Here is an 18,232-nt window from a genome sequence, read left to right as displayed (position 1 = left end):
AGGCCCAGCCCCAGCGGCCCAGCTCCTGCCTGTTCCCACGTGCTCTTCGCTTCTGACCCATGCAGCACCCTCAGTGTTCCTTGGGGATCTGTCCACACCCCTTCTAGCCAAACACCGAACGCTGTGATGCCACAGCCCATCTGCTAGTTCACGCATGCGTTCATTCCTTCCTTTCTTCTGATGTTCTGAGCGGCTGCCTTGTGCTCGGGGCATTTGGGATATAACTGTCAATCACGGAGCTGTGGATGGGAGAGACAGCAAGGGGGCAGCAGTGTGTTGTGAATTAGAGGTCCTAAAGGACTGAGTGGACTGCACGGCATTCCCACAGCCCTGCCCACAGGGCACAGACAGCCCCGCCCACAGTGCACAGACAGCTCCGCCCACAGTGTATCCACAGTGTTTCTACCTAAGGGGCGTGGTCAGGGACTGAAGACTATATGATAATGAAAACTCCCTGGAAGCGTTTGCCAGACTGCGGAGTATTTTGCATCTGAAGGTTCTTTAAGTCATAAGGCCCAGGAATAGGCTGTGTTTAAAAAATAGGCCTGCCTGTGCCATACAAGAACTAAAATGTGCGATTAGTTTCAACTCTTGCCTCAGAGATTTTGAACGTAGAAAATGGAATCTGTCTAAAAGGAAAACACCAATTCTGCATATGCTTTAGTTGCTAATTATAACTAACCTAATTTTTCCCTTGTGCAGGAATTCATCATACATTCCCCTGATTTCGAAGCTGCCAAGTTTTGGGTTGGCAACATGGGCAAGACAGCCACTCACGCGGTGGTGTTTGCTAAGCTGTGTGTGCCGGGGGACCAGTGCCATGGGCTGCATCCGTTTATCGTGCAGGTAGGACGCTGGGGTGGCCCTCAGTGGGGGCAGTGTTTACCCCCAGGAAGCACTGGTAATGTCTGGAGTCATTTTTGTCATAACAAGGGTGGGGCATGCTTCTGGCATCTGGTGAGTGGACCAGGGACACTGCCCAGGACCCCAGTGCATCCCATAGCCCCGCCCACAGTGCAAACAGCCCCGCCCACAGTGCATTCCACAGCCCTGCCCACAATGCAGATAGCCCCGCCCACAGTGCATCCCACAACCCTGCCCACAGTGCACAGACAGCCCCGCCCACAGTGCACAGACAGCTCCGCCCACAGTGTATTCCTACAGCCCCACCCACAGTGTATCCTACAGCCCCACCAGCAGCGCACAGATAGCTCTGCCCACAGTGCAGACAGTCCTGCCCACAGTGCACAGACAGCTCCACCCACAGTACAGATAGCCCTGCCCACAGTGCACAGACAGGCCTGCCCAAAGTGTATCCCACAGCCCCGCCCACGGTGTATCCTACAGCCCTACCCGCAGCACACAGACAGCTCTGCCTACAGTGCAGACAGTCCTGCCCACAGTGCACAGACAGCTCCACCCACAGTACAGATAGCCCTGCCCACAGTGCACAGACAGGCCTGCCCAAAGTGTATCCCACAGCCCTGCCCACAGTGTATCCTACAGGCCCACCCGCAGTGCACAGACAGCTCCACCCACAGTGCAGACAGTCCTGGCACAGTGCAGACAGCCCCGCCTATGGTATATCCCACAGCCCCTCCCAGGGTGCATAGGCAGCCCCACCCACAGTGTATCCCGCAGCCCCTCCCACGGTGCAGACAGCCCTGCCCACAGTGCACAGACAGCCCCACCCTTGCCTTAGAAAGAACCATCCAGCCCAGTGTCCCCCAGTGACACAGCTGAGAGGGCCTGGCCAAGGCTCCTGGCCACAGGAGCTGCAGGCCTCTGAGACCATCTGGTTGATTTGATGCACAAAGTTTTTCAATTTCAATGAAGTCCAGTTTTACGTTTTTTTCTTTTGTTGCTCATGTTCTTATTTTTCAGTTGACCTGACGTTTGAGCTATTGCAGACCAGAGAGATTTTTTTCATTGTAAGGTTACAGGACAAAACCAAAGTGTTTTTCCTACTGTCATGCAGCCATCACAACGCTTCTGACATTAGATGTGTGTGGGTTTCTCCCCACCAGCAGGCAGCTCTGCAGCAGAGAGCAGCTGGGCGTCCTCTGATTTAACTCCATACTGATGCTGTTCACCTGGGGTGAGCCTCAGAACCCGCCCCCCGCCGCAGTGAGGGCTCAGTCCCACAAGAAGCTCCCCAACCCTTTGGATGCCGATGGCAAGTCCAGGTTGTGGCCTGTGCCTCTGATCAATCCCCTAATTGTACCTTGGTCTTCATCCTGAAGCTATTTAGGGGTCTGCAGCCATCTCATGAGCACACAAAAGACTGTCACCACTGCAGAGAGTCCAGGGTTTTAGGAGTCGTGTGCTGGGAAGCAGGTACAAGGCCAAATATGTATTTATCACAGCATCGTAGTTACCTGAGGCCAGTGTGCCTTGTTTCTGTGATTATAGATTTCTACCTGGAGTGGACTTCTTGCGGGAGTTGCCTGGACTAGAATTCAGCAGCTTTCGGCGTGTCTGATTTTGGGGACATAGAGCCGCAGTGTTTTAGACTTGTTTATGTTGTGCTAAAAACACTCCGCAGGATTGTGTCGCCCCTCTCGCCACTGCACCAAGTGCTCAGGGCACCTGAGTCCACCTCCCAGAGCCACGGCCTCCTGCCTGATAAGGAGGGACGGAAACAGTGGTCTTGGGGTTATTTGGACAGGATTGTGATCTGCGCCCCAGACCTGAGCTGGTGGGCGGAGGGGCAGGCATCTTTTGCAGGTTTCTTTCTTTTTTTCTTTTTTTTTTTTTTTGTGAGACAGTGTCTGAATCTTTACTGGGCCTTGCTGAAAGATTTTAGAAAAGGAGAGGATGTTTACATTTGGGTTTTAGCCCTTTTTTAGTGTTTCTTTATTTTAAAGTTCAGTGAAGTTAGATGGTGAATTGACAGACATAAACAGAAGCCAGCTAGCAGGTCATGCACATAGCTAAATTCCCCGTAGCACCACCTCCATGTGTCTCTAAAGCAGCTTTTCCACTTTGGCACTGTTGACAGTTTGGGCTGGGTAGTGCTCACTGGGGCGCCCTGTATGCCCAGGGCTGGGCTGAGCACTTCTGGCGTCTGGCCATTCTGTGCCATAGCTTCCTGCAGTTAACACAACCAGAATCTCTCCAGACACCACCCGTGTCCCCTGGTGGGGAAGGGGAAGGCGGCGCGTCCCATGGTTGGGAATCCCTGCTGTAACAGTGCCCAAGGATGAAGCTCCACGTCCTTCCGTCGAGTTCCCACAGTGCGCAGCCATTAGCTGGCTGGACCTGTATCTTGGGGAGCGGTGATTGAGCAGAATATTCATAGCCGTTTCTCCCACTACACCTATTTGCACAGCCATTTTGTCACTTTACTAAAATCTAGCAGGGAGTCCTGTGTCTAAAACGTGAATATGAAATTCCCGACGTCCTCCCGGCTGCACCGGCCCCCGTGTTAGTCTCTCATGGCTGCCACAGCAAAGCACCACAAAGCAGGGCGCTCGAAACAGCATAACGTACTCTCCCAACTCTGGAGGCCGGGGTCTGAAATTGAGGAAGGCATTCCCTTTAAAGGCTCTAGGGGAGGATCCTTCCTATCTCTTTCAGCTCCTGGTGGCCCCAGGCCTGTGGCCCCATGTGGGCGGCAAGCCACCCAGGTGCCGAGGCAAGAGACTGAGGACACGAGCTGTTCCAGTGTAATAAAATATAAAATAAGAATAGTTATACCAGATATAGATCTTAGATATGATTATATATGAATATCAATAATCATTAGTTTATAGCAATTACTCTTTATCCCAATATTATAATAATCCTCGCTCTATAATCATAACCTAGGAAAAACCAGGCCATACAGAGATAGGAGCTGAGGGGACATAGTGAGGAGTGACCAGAAGACAAGAGTACGAGCCTTCTGTTATGCCCAGACAGGGCCACCAGAGGGCTCCTTGGTCTAGCAGTGATGCCAGCGTCTGGGAAGACGCCCGTTGCCAAGCGGACCGTGGTCTAGCAGTAGCATAAGTGTCAAGGAAAAACACCTGCTACTTAGCAGACTGGGAAAGGGAGTCTCCCTTTCCCTGGGGGAGTTTAGAGAAGACTCTACTCCTCCACCTCTTGTAGAGGGCCTGACATTTGTCAGGCTTGCCTGCAGTTATCTGGAGGACTAACTGTCTCCCTGTGATGCCGTGCTTCAGTGGTCACGCTCCTAGTCTGCCTTCATGTTCCATCCTGTACACCTGGTTCTGCCTTCTAGATAGCAGTAGCAAATTAGTGAAAGTACTAAAAGTCTCTAATAAGCAGAAATAATGGCGTAAGCTGTCTTTCTCTCTGTCTCCTCTCTCTCTCTCTGCCTCAGCTGCCAGGCAGGGAAGGGCCCCCTGTCCAGTGGACATGTGACCCATGTGGTCTTACCTATCCTTGGAGATGGCTCACTCTCCTTATCCTGCCTTTGTCTTGTATCCAATAAGTATCAGTGCAGCCTGGCCTTCGGGGCCACTACTGGTCTCCGTGTCTTGGTGGTAGCGGTCCCCCGGACCCAGCCGTCTTTTCTTTTATCTCTTTGTCTTGTGTCTTTATTTCTATGCTCTCTTGTCTCCACACACGGGGAGAAACCCACTGACCCTGTGGGGCTGATCCCTACAGCCCCAGCGCTGTACTCTGTGCCTCCGTCTCCACATGGCCCCCTCTTCCCCACACTCACTCCTCTTCTGACTCTCACTGGACACTTGGCGTGGGATTTAGGGCCCACCTGGGTGATTTGGGATGACCTTATCTTGATGCTCTTAAATTCATTATATCTGCAGGACCCTATTTCCAAATAAGCTTCCATTCCCAGGTCCTGGGGTTAGGACTTGGATGTATCATTTCTGGAGGATGGTTTAACCCACAGCCGCCCAGCGTTGAGTCCATGGCCCACCCTGTGGGTTTCTGAACACATTTGTTTTGATTTTTGTGTGATTGTAACAGTTGCTGTTTGCTGCTTTCTGTGGCTTTGTATAGATCCGGGACCCGAAGACCCTTCTTCCCATGCCTGGAGTGATGGTCGGCGACATAGGAAAAAAACTCGGGCAGAACGGTCTGGATAATGGGTGAGTGACGGAGGCTGCTGAGCCCTGAGCTTCCTGCCAAGGCCCAGGCTGCGTTGTCGCTCATGTCTGAGATCTCACTGGCCCCATGGATGCCATGCCCTGCCCTCTTAGACTCAAATGCGGTGGGGACCTACGCCTATCCCCTGTGCATGCACTGGCCACGTCCTGCTTGAACTCCACTTTGGGAGGCCAACTTGATCAGAGACCTCAGCAAACCAGCTTCACCTTGGCAGGCGGCTCCACACTCTCAGATCAGACCCAGGCCTCTGTGTACAGCTGGTGGGGCCCCTGCCTGGGGGGCTGCCTCCTCTGTGTGAGGTCCTCCTCAGCATCCTGAGCCTCCCCCGGCTCAGCCTCTGCACACATCCATGCTGATCTCAAGGGACCCATATCTGCAGTTTCTGCCTCCGGAGTGGGCTTGCTCCTTTCCGGGTAATCCCAGTGTCACAGCACTTAGAAAGAGAATTCCGCTGGCTTATTTGTTTAATCAGCCTACATATATCTATTTAGCAGCACACATGTGACACCGGGTTGGTGTGGCCAAGGCCTGGCTGAAGGGTTGGATGGGGCGTGCAGAGGGGAGGGGCCTAGAAAGATTAATGAATGCTTGATGGCCACATGGAGGCCTGGGTGGCCGGGGAGAAGTGGCTAGTGATTTTGGAATGTGCAGCGTTTCAGGTGGAGGAAGCAGTGGGAAGTGTCAGGCCCAGGCCTGTGCTGGGATGCAGGCGGGGTAGGGAGGCCAGGCCACAAGGGCCTTGAGGGTCTTTGAGGGATTGGATTTTGGAGCTCTAGGTCGTTAGCAGCATGACTTTTGGAATGAGACAGATGTGCAGCCGGCCCTTTGTGTCACCTTGACCAGCTTTCTTGGCATTTCCTCATCTGTAAAGTAGGTGACAAGAGAGGTCCCTGTGCCAGGGCCCTGCCAGGCCCTGCCTGAGCAGGCCGGGTTTGAACTTCCTGGCCACTGGCCCGGTTGGTGCCTCCCTCACTGCGAATGCTGGACTCCACACGCTGTCTCCCCGAGAGCCTGATCCAGCAGGGTGTAGACCCCTCTGTGCCCACGAGATGATTTATAACTTGGGGGTAGTGGGACAAGGTATGACCATGCCTGAGCCTGATGGCCTGAAAGATGTCTCAGGAGTGTTTCTAGATATGCATGTTTCATATAGTGTTTCATAGCGAGGCTGGTGGAGAGGAGAGGAGGCTGCCTTACAGGAGTTGGAAATAACTGGTTATCGTGACCAGGTTGTCTCCAGAGGGAGAAGATGGGCCAGTGGGCATCTGAGCGCTCAGCGATGGAGAAACCTCCTTCTGCCTGTCTCTTCTGAGAAGTCAGGGTGATGGGCAGGGAGTGTCTTAAATCTCTGCTTGGCCCTTTAAAACAGGCAGGGCCCCAGACTGTACTAAAGAGGAAAATCTTGATTGATTTTTATACAGTGTCAACTTGAGAAGAAAGTAAAAGGACATTGTTAAAAAGCAAATTCTTGTGATTTCAGGCAAAAAAAAAAAAAAAAGCAAAACAAGACACATATGCACAGCCCTCCTAACTCCACCTGTCCTGCAGAGTTCTGGGTTCTCACTGGCTTATACTAAAATAATACAAGGAAACTGCTAGTTAATGTTGGAGTTGGCAGGGAGGAGAGCGCCACCCCGACCTGCGGCTGTCAGTTCTCTTGAATGACTACTTTCGCAGGGTGCCTGGGAGGCGCTTGGCATGGACGGTGCCCGTGTAGCGGGTATGGAGGGTCGCTGTTCAGGCCCTTCGCCCTCAGGGCAGCGGGAAGCCCCAGCCATCTGGAGGATGTAATGCGGCTTGGTCTGTTTGAGAAGGATGGCTCTGGCCTCAGGGTGAGAAGCTCTGAAGCGCTGTGCAGGAAATGGGGTGTAGGAAGCACTGTTGTTCTGGAGAATCTGCATCCTTTTATTAGACCCGGCTGATCCCTTTCAGGGCTCTGCAGCCACAGGCACTGTTACCCATCTACTGAAGTGTCCTATGTGTGCACGTAAGGCCCGACAGGCATCTCCACCCGGGCATATGGAGGTGGTGAATTGTCACATCCAGTGGGTGGCCTCGGGTGTGAGCAAGGCTCTTCTTCACTGCTCATTCAGTTTCATGAATGAGAGGCTTTGACATTATTTTGGAACATTGCAGAGAAACCCTGCACTTGGTTCCCCCCTAATAAACGTATTTCTAGAGATTGAATCCACACCTCTTACTGGGATAATATTCGAAGGAGCATTAGATCAAACCATTAATGATTAATACATCACACTGATATGGTAAAGCCTCTTGTAAGACTCAGAAATACGGTCTCCTATAGGATCGCCACGAACACGATAACGACAGCCCTTTGACGCTGCTTCAGAGCTGCTCCACCAAGCCAGGTCCCTGTGCCCCCAGAGCCTTTCCACCGTGTCTCTCTGCAGGGTGACAGGGATGCAGTGGGATTCGTCCATCTTTGATCCCTGAGCCTTTGAAGGCCTAGGTTGGGCTGGGATGGGTGATGCAGGCGGCCTGCTCTCCGCCCCTTTCCAGATATGCACATTTCCCATCCAGGGCTGGAGGGTCTGGGCAGGGCACCCAGCAGGGGGCGCAGTGATACCAGTGTTCCCTCCGCGTTTCCCAGCCAGTTTCTGCCTGGATGTCTGTCTTTTCCAAGATCAGCATTATAATTTAGTGATTTTTGTTACCAATGTTGAAATCATTTATCTTGAAAAAAGTGGTTACAATTTGTAGGTTAGATTTTGTCACTTTACAAGAACTCCTGAGTATGTGGGATGACTGCCTACAAATCCAAGGTAAACGTAAATTGTGTGGATTAATTTTAGCCAAATAGCTCTAAAAGCAAAATCATAAAGATCTTTTCAAGTGATAGTTTCAGCCAGACTCTTAAGGTGGGCTGCACCTTAAGGGTCTTTCTTCGTGCGTTTGCCCTGAGCTGAGGCGGTGGCTGGGAGGATGCCTGCCGAACTCAACGGCCTGCTCTGGCAGGCTTGGCTGGGCTGGGCTTGGGGAGCCCTTCCAGGCCCCAAAGGAGGAAGGAAGCTGCTGTAATAAGAAGCAGGATGTCCAGGGCGCGGGGTGTGTGCTGAGGTCTGGGCGCTTCTGGGATTGGAGTGAGGGTTTCTGTGCCACACTCAGGCCTCCCGTGCCACGTGCATGTCCAGTGACACACACACACACCTCCTGTGCTGTGCACACACCTGTGACACACGCACACGTCTCCCGCTGGAGACACTGGATCTGGCTTGCATTTGAGTTGGCCACATGTGACCACCACTGTAATAGCTTTTGTGGAACAGAAGGGATCCCCTGAGAATTTGTGGAAGTTTGCTTTCCTTTGAAACTCACGGGAATGTTTTTGCAAGTATAAATATATTCTGTGTGGTGAGAATGGGGGAAGAATTTCCACTCCTTAAGAAGGGCGCTGACTGTGACCGGATCATACTGGAAAAGGCATTCCTTGGCTTTCAAGTAACAGGCTGGAGCACGCTGGGGCCACTGGCACCGAGGCAAGGTTTTTCTCACGAGGTGGGGTGTTCTGAGTGTGCGGCTGTGGCATGGGGGAAGCTGCCACCAAACTGGGCAGCTGGGCCTAGGGCTTTGGAGGAGCTGGCCCCCCCGCTGCCTTTCACTTCCTGCAGGTGGGCAGGGGCCTGGCAAAGCAGCTGAGAGCTCTTCCCTCACCAGGTCACCCAGGTTTCCCTAAGGAGCTCCAGCCCCGTCCCCACTCGGCCCCAGGGCCTTGCTCCTCCTGGGAGTGTGGAAACTGTCGCTGTGTCTTTCCCTCAGGCTGTCCTGGGAGTCAGGATCATGGCCTGGCCCTTGTGCCTCAGAGGATGTCGTCTGCCCCACCTGACTTGTTCATACCATGCCACTTACGTGCCCGTCCCTTAAGTCTGGCAGGCCCCATGCACGGTGGCCCCCTCATGGAGGGGGGTGAGCCCCGGGAGACTGCTGAGAGGCAGCTAGCTCACCCAGGAACCAGGAACGGTGATGGTTGAGGGATCCCACCCTGGGGTCCGCCTCATACCCTTCCCAGGGTGGGGCATAGAATTCCCAGGTGGGCCGAGGGCTGCCTGGTGTCAACAGTGACTGCATGGAGGGCATGAGGCCAGGAGAGAACCTGGCGGACGGGGCACCACAGGCAGGCAGGACCACCTCATGGCAAGGCGGTGATGCTGTTAGAGGGGCAGATGGGGCACCACAGGCAGGTGGGACCACCTCATGGCAAGGTGGCGATGCAATTAGAGGGGCAGACGGAGGTCAGCTTGGGGGGATCCTCCACATTGGCCTCCACCATTCCGAAGGCCTTTGGGAAACGGCCCAGCTCCCACAGGGAGGACGGGCTGAAGAGGCAGAGTTAGGAAAGAGCCAATATGGTTGCTGCAGGAAATCAGCCCAGGAGAGCTGAGTAGGGATGGAGGTGCTGGGTCCTAGGCGGGGATGGAGGGGAAAAAGTGAATCGGGCCAGCACAGCAGAGCTGGCAGCCCAGGACCGGGTGACGATGGGGGTGTGGGGGCATCCAGAGCAGGACTCAAGGAAGAGCCCATGCAGGAAACGGGTGCCTCTGGTTCCCTTCCAGCATGTGAGATTATTCTTTATAGATGAGTCTTCTGTGGTTTAGTAAAAGACTATTCTGTAGGCAGGGGTCCCCAACCCCGTGGTACTAGTCTGTGGCCTGTTAGGAACTAGGCCACCCAGCAGGAGGTGAGCATCGGGTGAGCCAGCAAAGCTTCCTCTGTGTTTATAGCCACTCCCCATTGCTCACATGACTGCCTGAGCTCCACCTCCTGTCAGATCGGTGGCGGCATTAGATTCTTATAGGAGCGTGAATCCTACTGTGAACTGCACATGTGAGGGATCTAGGGTGAGCGCTCCTTATGAGAATCTAATGCCTGATGATCTGTCTCTGCCTCCCATCACCCCCAGATGGGACCATCTAGTTGCAGGAAAACAAGCTCAGGTTCCCACTGATTCTGCATTATGGCGAATTGTATAATCATTTCATTATGTGTTACCATGTAATAATAATAGAAATAAAGTGCACAATAAATATAATGTGCTTGAATCATCCTGAAACCACTCCCACCTCCCCCTCATTCGTGGAAAAATTGTCTTCCATAAAACCGGTCCCTGGTGCCAAAAAGGTTGCGGACTGCTGCCCTAAGGCATTGCAAGTGATCTTAGGAATCAGACAAGTTGCTATAGGAACTATTGATATTTTGAAGTTTGTTTTGGGGGGGTTTTGCACAGTTTATGTAATATTCTTAACCTAGCATAGCCTTATTCCCTAGACTGTTGTGTAATAGGTTTTCCTGACCAGACAACCATAACAGGTATCTTTGGTTATTAATACATCATGATCCATAACAATGTGTGTGTAATCCTATGCTCAGCTGTTCAAAAGAAGTGAATTTCCTTGCCGAGGGAGCACCAATGTCATCACACCAGTTATTTTGTTTGACTGAAGAGTTTTAAACCTCATTTTGCCAATATTATTACACTGTGGGTTCTGGTTTAAGATTGAAATATGAGAATCAGAGATTCCAATCTTTGGAAACACAGTTCCCGTCTTTTCTTTTGAATGTCTGGAGTTCTGTACTTGGAGTACAACTTACCATATACACAATGCTTTTATTATTATTATTATTATTATTATTATTATTGAGATGGAGTCTTGCTCTGTCACCAAGGCTGGAGTGCAGTAGTGTGATCTTGGCTCACTGCAACTTCCGCCGCCCGGGTTCAAACAATTCTCCTGTCTCAGCCTCCTGAGTAGCTGGGACTACAGGCACATGCCACCACTCCTGGCTAATTTTTTTTTGTATTTTTAGTAGAGACGGGGTTTCACCATATTGGTCAGGCTGGTTTCGAACTCCTGACCTAAGGTGATCCACCCACCTCGGCCTCCCAAAGTGCTGGGATTACAGGCGTAAGCCACCACACCCAGCCTATTTTTTAACCTACATTTTTTTCTTTTTTAGAAACAGGGTCTCACTGTGTTGCCCAGGCTGGTCTCGAACTCCTGGGCTCAAGCAATCCTCCTGCCTCAGTCTTCCAAAGAGTTGGGATTCTGGGCGTGAGCCACTGTTCCTGACTAGACTACTTTTTTGAATAGAAAGTTGGTTGAATATTCCTGTCTACTTGCTCTCTGCCATTTTCTTTGTCCTCGGGGATTGCATCACCTTTTAGGCTGCCCTTGGAGAAGAGAAGAGCCTTAGGGCAGGACCCCTGTTTAACAGAAGCCCTGCTGCTTCCCCACAGTTTCGCCATGTTCCACAAGGTCAGAGTTCCTCGCCAGAGCCTTCTGAACCGGATGGGAGACGTCACCCCCGAGGGCACCTATGTCAGCCCCTTTAAGGTACAGGCATGGGGGGCCGTTCGTGTGCCGTGCTTCCCAGGTGCCTTCCTCTGCAGGGCCTGGCTCTGTGCTCCTCCCTGCACCTGGAAAGGAGACCCCTCCACGTGGGCCAGGTGTCGCTGGGGCATACTTCTCCTGGCTCGGGTTCTGGTGCTCCCGCTAGAAGGGGACTCTTGGGGCAGCCACAGCACCAGGTGCTGGTGTCCAGGGGGTGAGTCCGGGCCTTACAATGCCCACTCCCCGTCGGGGGCTGCGATTAGAGGACTGCCCGCTTCCAGTGATGCTTCCCTGAGGATTTGAAGGAGATGGGTCTCCTGGCGAACTGTCCACAAAGGGGGACAACAAACAGAGTTCCCCGGTGTCCAGAACTCACGCCTGGCTTAAGTTCATGGAGAGCAGAAGAGAGACCGTGGTCCTGGGGAGCGATGGCCCAGGTCATAGCTGATGACCTTCAGGAATCATGAGCTCACAGCAGGTGGGCCACCCCGAGCATGCACCCTTGGAATAACAGTCCCCAGCAGCATGCAGCATCTGACATCAGGAAGCACGGATGGAAAAGGAGCATGATGGGGATGCCCAGAGACACACAGGGTGCGCAGAGTGGGAACAGCAACACGAGACCAGGAGCTGCTCACAAACAGAGATGTTAATCCAACATCAATTAAAAATAAATGATTGGAAGAACAGGCACAGCATTTGGGATAACTATCTCAGGAGGATGAATTAGGGATTGGAAGCTTGTCCTCTAGAAGGCAGAAGGAGAGGATTAAAGAAAATGAAGGCTGGGTGCAGTGGCTCACGCCCGTAACCCTAGCACTGTGGGAGGCCAAGGTGAGCAGATCGCTTGAGCCCAGGAGTTCCAGACCAGCCTGGGCAATATGGCAAAACCCCGTCTCTACTAAAAATGCAAAAATTAGCCGGGCATGGTAGCGCGTGCCTGTGGTCCGCTACTTGGTGGGAGGTGGGAGGATCACTAGAGCCCAGGAGGTCAGGCTGCAGTGAGCTATGATTGCATCACTGCACTCCAGCGTGGGCAACAGAGCGAGACCCTGTCTCAAAAGAGAAAGAAAGAAAGAAATGAAGTTTAGAGAAATAAAGGAGAGAAATGTCTCTAAATGAGAGGGGAAGAAGGCTTTTGGTTGAAGGGACTCTTGGAGGACCAAAGAGGAAAAGTAAGGAAGCACCTGTGCACGTACCCAGGCACACGGTAGAGAAATTGAGGAATTTCTAAGAGAAAATTCTAGAATCTTCCAGATCTGACTCCAGTGGAATAAAAAACACTTGAACTTCAGATTTCTCAAACATGACAGTGAATGCATGAAGACAGTGGAATCATATTTTATACCCTTAAAGGAAAATCACTTTAAATATATATTTATATATATTTTTTGAGGTGGAGTGTTGCTCTGTCACCCAGGCTGCAGTGCAACAGCACGATCTCAGCTCACTGCAACCTCTCCTCTGCCTCCCGGGTTCAAGTGATTCTCCTGCGTCAGCCTCCTGAGTAGCTGGGACTACAGGCAACCGCCGCCACACCTGGCTAATTTGCGTATTTTTAGTAGAGACGGGGTTTCACCATGTTGGCCAGGCTGGTCTTGAACTCCTGACCTCAGGTGATCTGCCCACCTCAGCCTCCCAAAGCGTTGAGATTACAGGCGTGAGCCGCCACACCCGGCTTAAATATGTTTTTAAACACGAGACTGTGATTCCTATGTGAGAGTGTGATTAATACGCTCAGACACACAATTACCATGCTGCCTTGGAAGAAGGACCTAGATGGTCAGAGGAGTGGCCCGATGGGGCAGCAAGGGGCAGGGCAAGAAGGACGGTCAGATCACGTGGCAAGGGCTGTAGATTAGATGTGCCCACCGCAGCCTGGACAGGCCTTAGCAACAGCCTCTGCTGACACCGGTGATGCGTGCGAGGAGATAGTGGACGGAAGATTCCAGCTAGACGCACGTAAAGGAACTGCCTGTTCACAGGCACACAAGGAACAAGAGGTGTCCGTGAAACCCCCTGGAATGGCTGCCTGTAATGGACTCCGCCCCTGCCCTCTGGCAGTACAGGCCACATCTGATTCTTGCCAAGGTTAAAGGTGGGCCTTGGAATCTCCAGGCAGACGGTTTGCAAGTCCCCAAAGCGGGAGCACCCTTACCCAGCGCTGTCCTACCATTCCCTCTGCTAGGACTGTACCTTCTCCAGGCAGCTGGGTGCCCCCTCCCCGGCACCCCCATTCCATCCACGGTTCATCAGTGACATCTCTACCCGCCTGCCGCACCGTCCTGTGTCTTGGGCACCCTGGGGATGGGGCCTGGGCAGGTGGGCACAGGTCTACTTTGGATGAACAAACGAGGGCACCTTCGCCTCTGAGCCACTCTGCCCAAGGTGGCCGCGCAGCCGGGCTTGAGCTTATCATCTGTGTCCCTCCCGTAGGACGTCAGGCAGCGCTTTGGAGTGTCCCTGGGGAGCCTGTCCTCGGGCCGGGTCTCCATCGTGAGCCTGGCCATCCTTAACCTAAAGCTGGCCGTGGCCATCGCTCTTCGCTTCTCAGCCACTCGGCGTCAGTTTGGACCCACAGAGGAGGAGGAAATACCAGTGCTTGAGTATCCAATGCAGGTACGGGGTTTTCAAGCATCCTTTCACTGTCTCTCTATTTTATATGCAAATTCACTTCTTTTACATAGTTGCCGTTTGGTTACTGGGAGTTGATCAAAGCTCTTAAGGCAATTAACAGGATGATTAGTTAGCGGGAGTGCGGCATCTCAGGCCGCAAGGCTTCCAGCAAATGGTTTTTAATTTAAAAAGAGTAGATACAAAGTAGCCAAAAAAGGAAGATGGAAAGAAGCAAGTCTTTTTTTTTTTTTTTTTTTTTTTCCAGACGGAGCCTTGCTCTGTCACCAAGGCTGGAGTGCAGTGGGCATGATCTTGGCTCACTGCAACCTCCGCCTCCCAGGTTGAAGTGATTCTCGTGTCTCAGCCTCCCGAGTAGCTGGGATTATGGGGATGCACCACCATGCCCGGCTAATTTTTGTATTGTTAGTAGAGACAGGGTTCTGCTGTATTGGCCAGGCCGGTCTCGAACTCCTGACCTCCAGTGATCCACCTGCCTCGGCCTCCCAAAGTGCTGGGATTATGGGCATGAGTCACTGTGCCCGGCCAGAAAGAAGCAAGGATGGGGCGGCTCTGGGAGGTGGGTGTGTGCACGGCCGCACGTTCAGGTGAGGCCGCCACAGCTTGGCAGGCAGTGGCCTTGCATGCCCTGTGCACACTCTTTGACACTTTCATCCCATCCCTAAGAAATGATTCCTGGCAGGTGATCTGGAAGAAGCAGCAGCTGAGCGTGCAGCCCTGTTCACTGTGATGGCATTTAGAACAGTGGCGTGGGCACAGAGCGTTGGCCCTACATGTCCTCAGAGATGGGGCAGCTGTTGACATGCACAGATGCAGCCCAGGCAGCAGCGTGGAAAAGCACGGACATTGTTACATGGAAGGGGGATGAACTGTCACAGCGAACATGCCCTGTGCTCTGGGTTTGGTCTTCACAGCTAAGAGGGTTGGGCTTAGTCCCACTTTACAGGTGAGAGAACTGAGGATCAAATAGGAAATCCAGTTAAAGTGCACAGGCTAACTCAGGCCCAGGTCCCAGGCCAAGCTATGCATGAATAAAGGTAGATTTGGGTGAAACTTCCAGGAAATTGTAACAGAATTGCAGTTGTTTCTTTCCACATCCTTTGACCAGGGCTATGAGCCTGTTTAGTAAGTGTTGCCATTCATGCCTGTGTGGCACCCATCCCCTCCCGTGTGTGGTCACAGCACTCTGGGTGCCAAGGGCAGCTCGGCGGTCAAGAGAGCACACTGGGGCCACCATGCTTGGCCTTACCACCAAGGTCCACCCCCAGCTGGCTGTGTGCCCCCAGGCAAGGTCCTTAGCCTTTCTGTGCTCTTGTTTTATCATTTGTAAATTAGAACTGATGATAAAACTTCTTCCTAGGATCAGTGTGAGGATTAACAAAGTTAGGGCATGGAGGCAGCTGGCGCCATGTCTGCTCAGCACTCTTGACACGTTAGACCATGGTGGTGATGGCGGTTTCCTCAGGATCCTCTCAGGCTTGTCCTGCCATGTACCCAGCCACCCACCCACCCATCCATGCATCCACCCACCTGTCCACGCATCCCCCCTCCTGTCCACGCATCCACCCGCCCATCCATCTACCCATCTACGGATTCATCCATCCACCCACCCACACATCCACCTACCCACCACCCACCATCCATGCATCCATCCACCCACCCACCCACCCCCCCATCCAACAATAGGTGGACCCTATCCTGTTTCAGACAAAGTGAAAAAGACATGCACTCAGCCTTTCGAGGGGCTGCCAGCTCTGTGTGGGCCTCAGCTTTCCCATCTGTCCCAGGGTGACGGCCTCATCCTCACAGGCTCATGAGGCACATGCTGTCAACCAGTCAGTCCGTGTGCCGGGGAGTTGGCCCCTAGCAGTGCTGCCTTCTTAATTCACAGATAGACTGGCACTTTGTTCTGTAGTGACTTTGATGGGACAGCTGTGAATAGCAGCCGTTTAGCGAATTGCGTTTGAGCTTGTCCGTCAAGGGCTATGGGTGAAAGCCAAACTGGCTGAGTTGAGAGCGTGTCAGGGTGAAGGCTTTCTGATGTGCCGGGAAGACATGTGGAGACCTTCAGCACTAGTGGGTGCGTGGCCCTGACGGCCTCTCCCTGCACTGGCTTTCATGGTCCCTGGGATGGGCTGCCCTTCATGGGAACCATGATGTTTTCACACAGGTGTCTTGTCTGTTCTAGCAATGGCGCTTGCTTCCATATCTGGCAGCTGTCTACGCCTTAGACCACTTCTCCAAGTCGCTCTTCCTGGACCTGGTGGAGCTCCAGCGAGGACTTGCATCAGGAGACCGCAGCGCCAGACAGGTGAGGTGGTGTCTCCTTCCTCAGCAGCATCGTTTAAATCTCACACGGTTGGAGCAGCATAGATTCAGCCTTCATTTCAAAGCAAAATCAGTCCTTTGATTTGCGAGGACAGAGCATTCCTCCAGTTGTTCCCATCCACTCGGAGCTCTCGGCCTCTGCTACGATTGAACGGGCTGGGCACGCGTCCACACTCCTGCCTCTCAAGGATGTGCTGACACAACTCCCGGTTCCAGTCTGTGAGTTCAGCTGTTGGTCTCCTTTTGAGAACATGACGGTTTTGCAAAATCCACATTACCCGCCCCTCAGTGGATTTCATGGTTCTGAGCCTTTTGTAAACAGCTGCACAAAGGTCTGAATCCCACTGACTGGATTTGAGTTGACAGTCAGAGGATTTGTGCCAGAAACGAGCGTGCAAATCCCGAGATCAGCCTCGGCATAAAGAGACATCGGGAACAGATTTCTTTGTAGATGATTATGAACTGATTTTCCGTTGTCCCTCCTGCTGCCTCCTGAGCAAGAGTGAAATGTGAATCAAAAGAAATAACCGTGTTTGAAAGCAGAGGAGAAACGCCACAGATTGCTGTTATGTACAACATCAGAAAAAGCCTGTATCTAATTAGCATATCTTGAAATATTATCGGTGTCCACATTCACGGCAGATGATGGCGAAGGGATGACCTGCAGGATTGATGGCAGAGCAAACCCCAGGCCTGGAGGCCTGAGGAGGGAGCGCTTCTGACCACTGAAGGGGTTAAGCCTGTGTTTTCCCGGGAGCGTGAGTCAGTGGAGCTTTTGCCAGCTGACACTCGCATTGTTCTCCTGTGAATAATGTTGTAAAGGGTGACCGGGCTGATTCTTTCTGAAACTCAGTGGTTTAACCCAGGCAGAGGAGGGCCTCAGCTCAGCCCCTTATGTGAAGTTGAAAACACTCATAAAATGGGTCACTGGACTTAGCATGCGTGTGTGTGTGTGTGTGTGTGTGTGTGTGTGTGTGTGTGTCTTCCTCTTAATTGTTTTTCCTTTTTAATGTCTTTCTTTTTTAAAAGTAAAAATTCTTCTTTTACCCTGAATCAGTCTCTTAGGTTTTTGTTTGTTTGTTTGTTTGTTTGTTTTTGAGATGGAGTCTCGCTCTGTTGCCCAGGCTGGAGTGCAGTGGTGCGATCTTGGCTCACTGCAATTTCTGCCTCCTGGGTTCAAGCAATTCTCTTGCCTCAGCCTCCCAGAGTAGCTGGGACTACAGGTGCCCGCCACCACACCTGGCTAATTTTTTGTATTTTTCAGTAGAGACAGGGTGTCACCATGTTGCCCAGGCTGTTCTCAGACTCCTGAGCTCAACTGATCTGCCCGCCTCGGCCTCTCAAAGTGCTGGCATTACAGGCGTGAGCCACTGTGCCTGGCCCAGCCTCTTAAGTTTTCATCATTAGATATCAAGCAGAAGCAAAGGAGTCTTCTTTTTTTTTTTTTTTTTTTTTCCCTTAAAAAAAAGCCTGCAGCACCTGGTATTCCCAGGCGGTCTCCCATCCAAGTACTAACCAGGCCCGACCCTGCTTAACTTCACGAGATCAGGCTCATTCAGGGTAGTGTGGCCATGGACAGCAAAGGAGTCTCAATAAAACATGTTAGGCCTGAGGGAGGCACGGTGAGCCCCCACACAGAGCAGACCATCAGTTACCGAGGCGCTTGCAGCCTTCTGGGAATGGACTGGTCCCGGCCCTTCCCTGTCCTGGGAGCGAGCACTGTCTGCGGTGCTGGGTCTGGTTCCCTGGCCTTTCTTCATGGTTTCGCTGCAAACAATTGCAACCTTCCATGGTGTGTCATTCACTTTGACGTTTGTGAACTTTATATAAAGTGGGCCATGACG

General features: G+C 52.4%; 1 protein-coding gene and 1 pseudogene across 5 annotated transcripts in view; one reads left to right on the top strand and one right to left on the bottom strand.

Annotated features, from left to right (window-relative positions):
- ACOX3 (acyl-CoA oxidase 3, pristanoyl) overlaps positions 1-18,232 on the top strand; it is an 85,284-nt gene that overhangs the window by 29,583 nt on the left and 37,469 nt on the right. For all 5 annotated transcript variants that reach the window (XR_010111907.1, XR_008625081.2, XR_008625080.2 and 2 more), the window contains exons 6-10: positions 703-846; positions 4,972-5,060; positions 11,333-11,429; positions 13,863-14,045; positions 16,249-16,371. Coding sequence is in view for 2 of the 5 variants with exons in the window: in XM_003816442.5 (XP_003816490.1) it covers positions 703-846; positions 4,972-5,060; positions 11,333-11,429; positions 13,863-14,045; positions 16,249-16,371 (636 nt within the window). In the remaining 3 variants the exon portion in view is untranslated. The remainder of the gene's footprint in view (positions 1-702; positions 847-4,971; positions 5,061-11,332; positions 11,430-13,862; positions 14,046-16,248; positions 16,372-18,232) is intronic.
- LOC134730330 (5S ribosomal RNA) lies at positions 17,856-17,965 on the bottom strand (annotated as a pseudogene).

Source organism: Pan paniscus, chromosome 3, assembly GCF_029289425.2.
Source record: "Pan paniscus chromosome 3, NHGRI_mPanPan1-v2.0_pri, whole genome shotgun sequence".
Classification (NCBI taxonomy): domain Eukaryota; kingdom Metazoa; phylum Chordata; class Mammalia; order Primates; family Hominidae; genus Pan; species Pan paniscus.
This window is presented reverse-complemented; position numbering and strand designations above follow the sequence as displayed.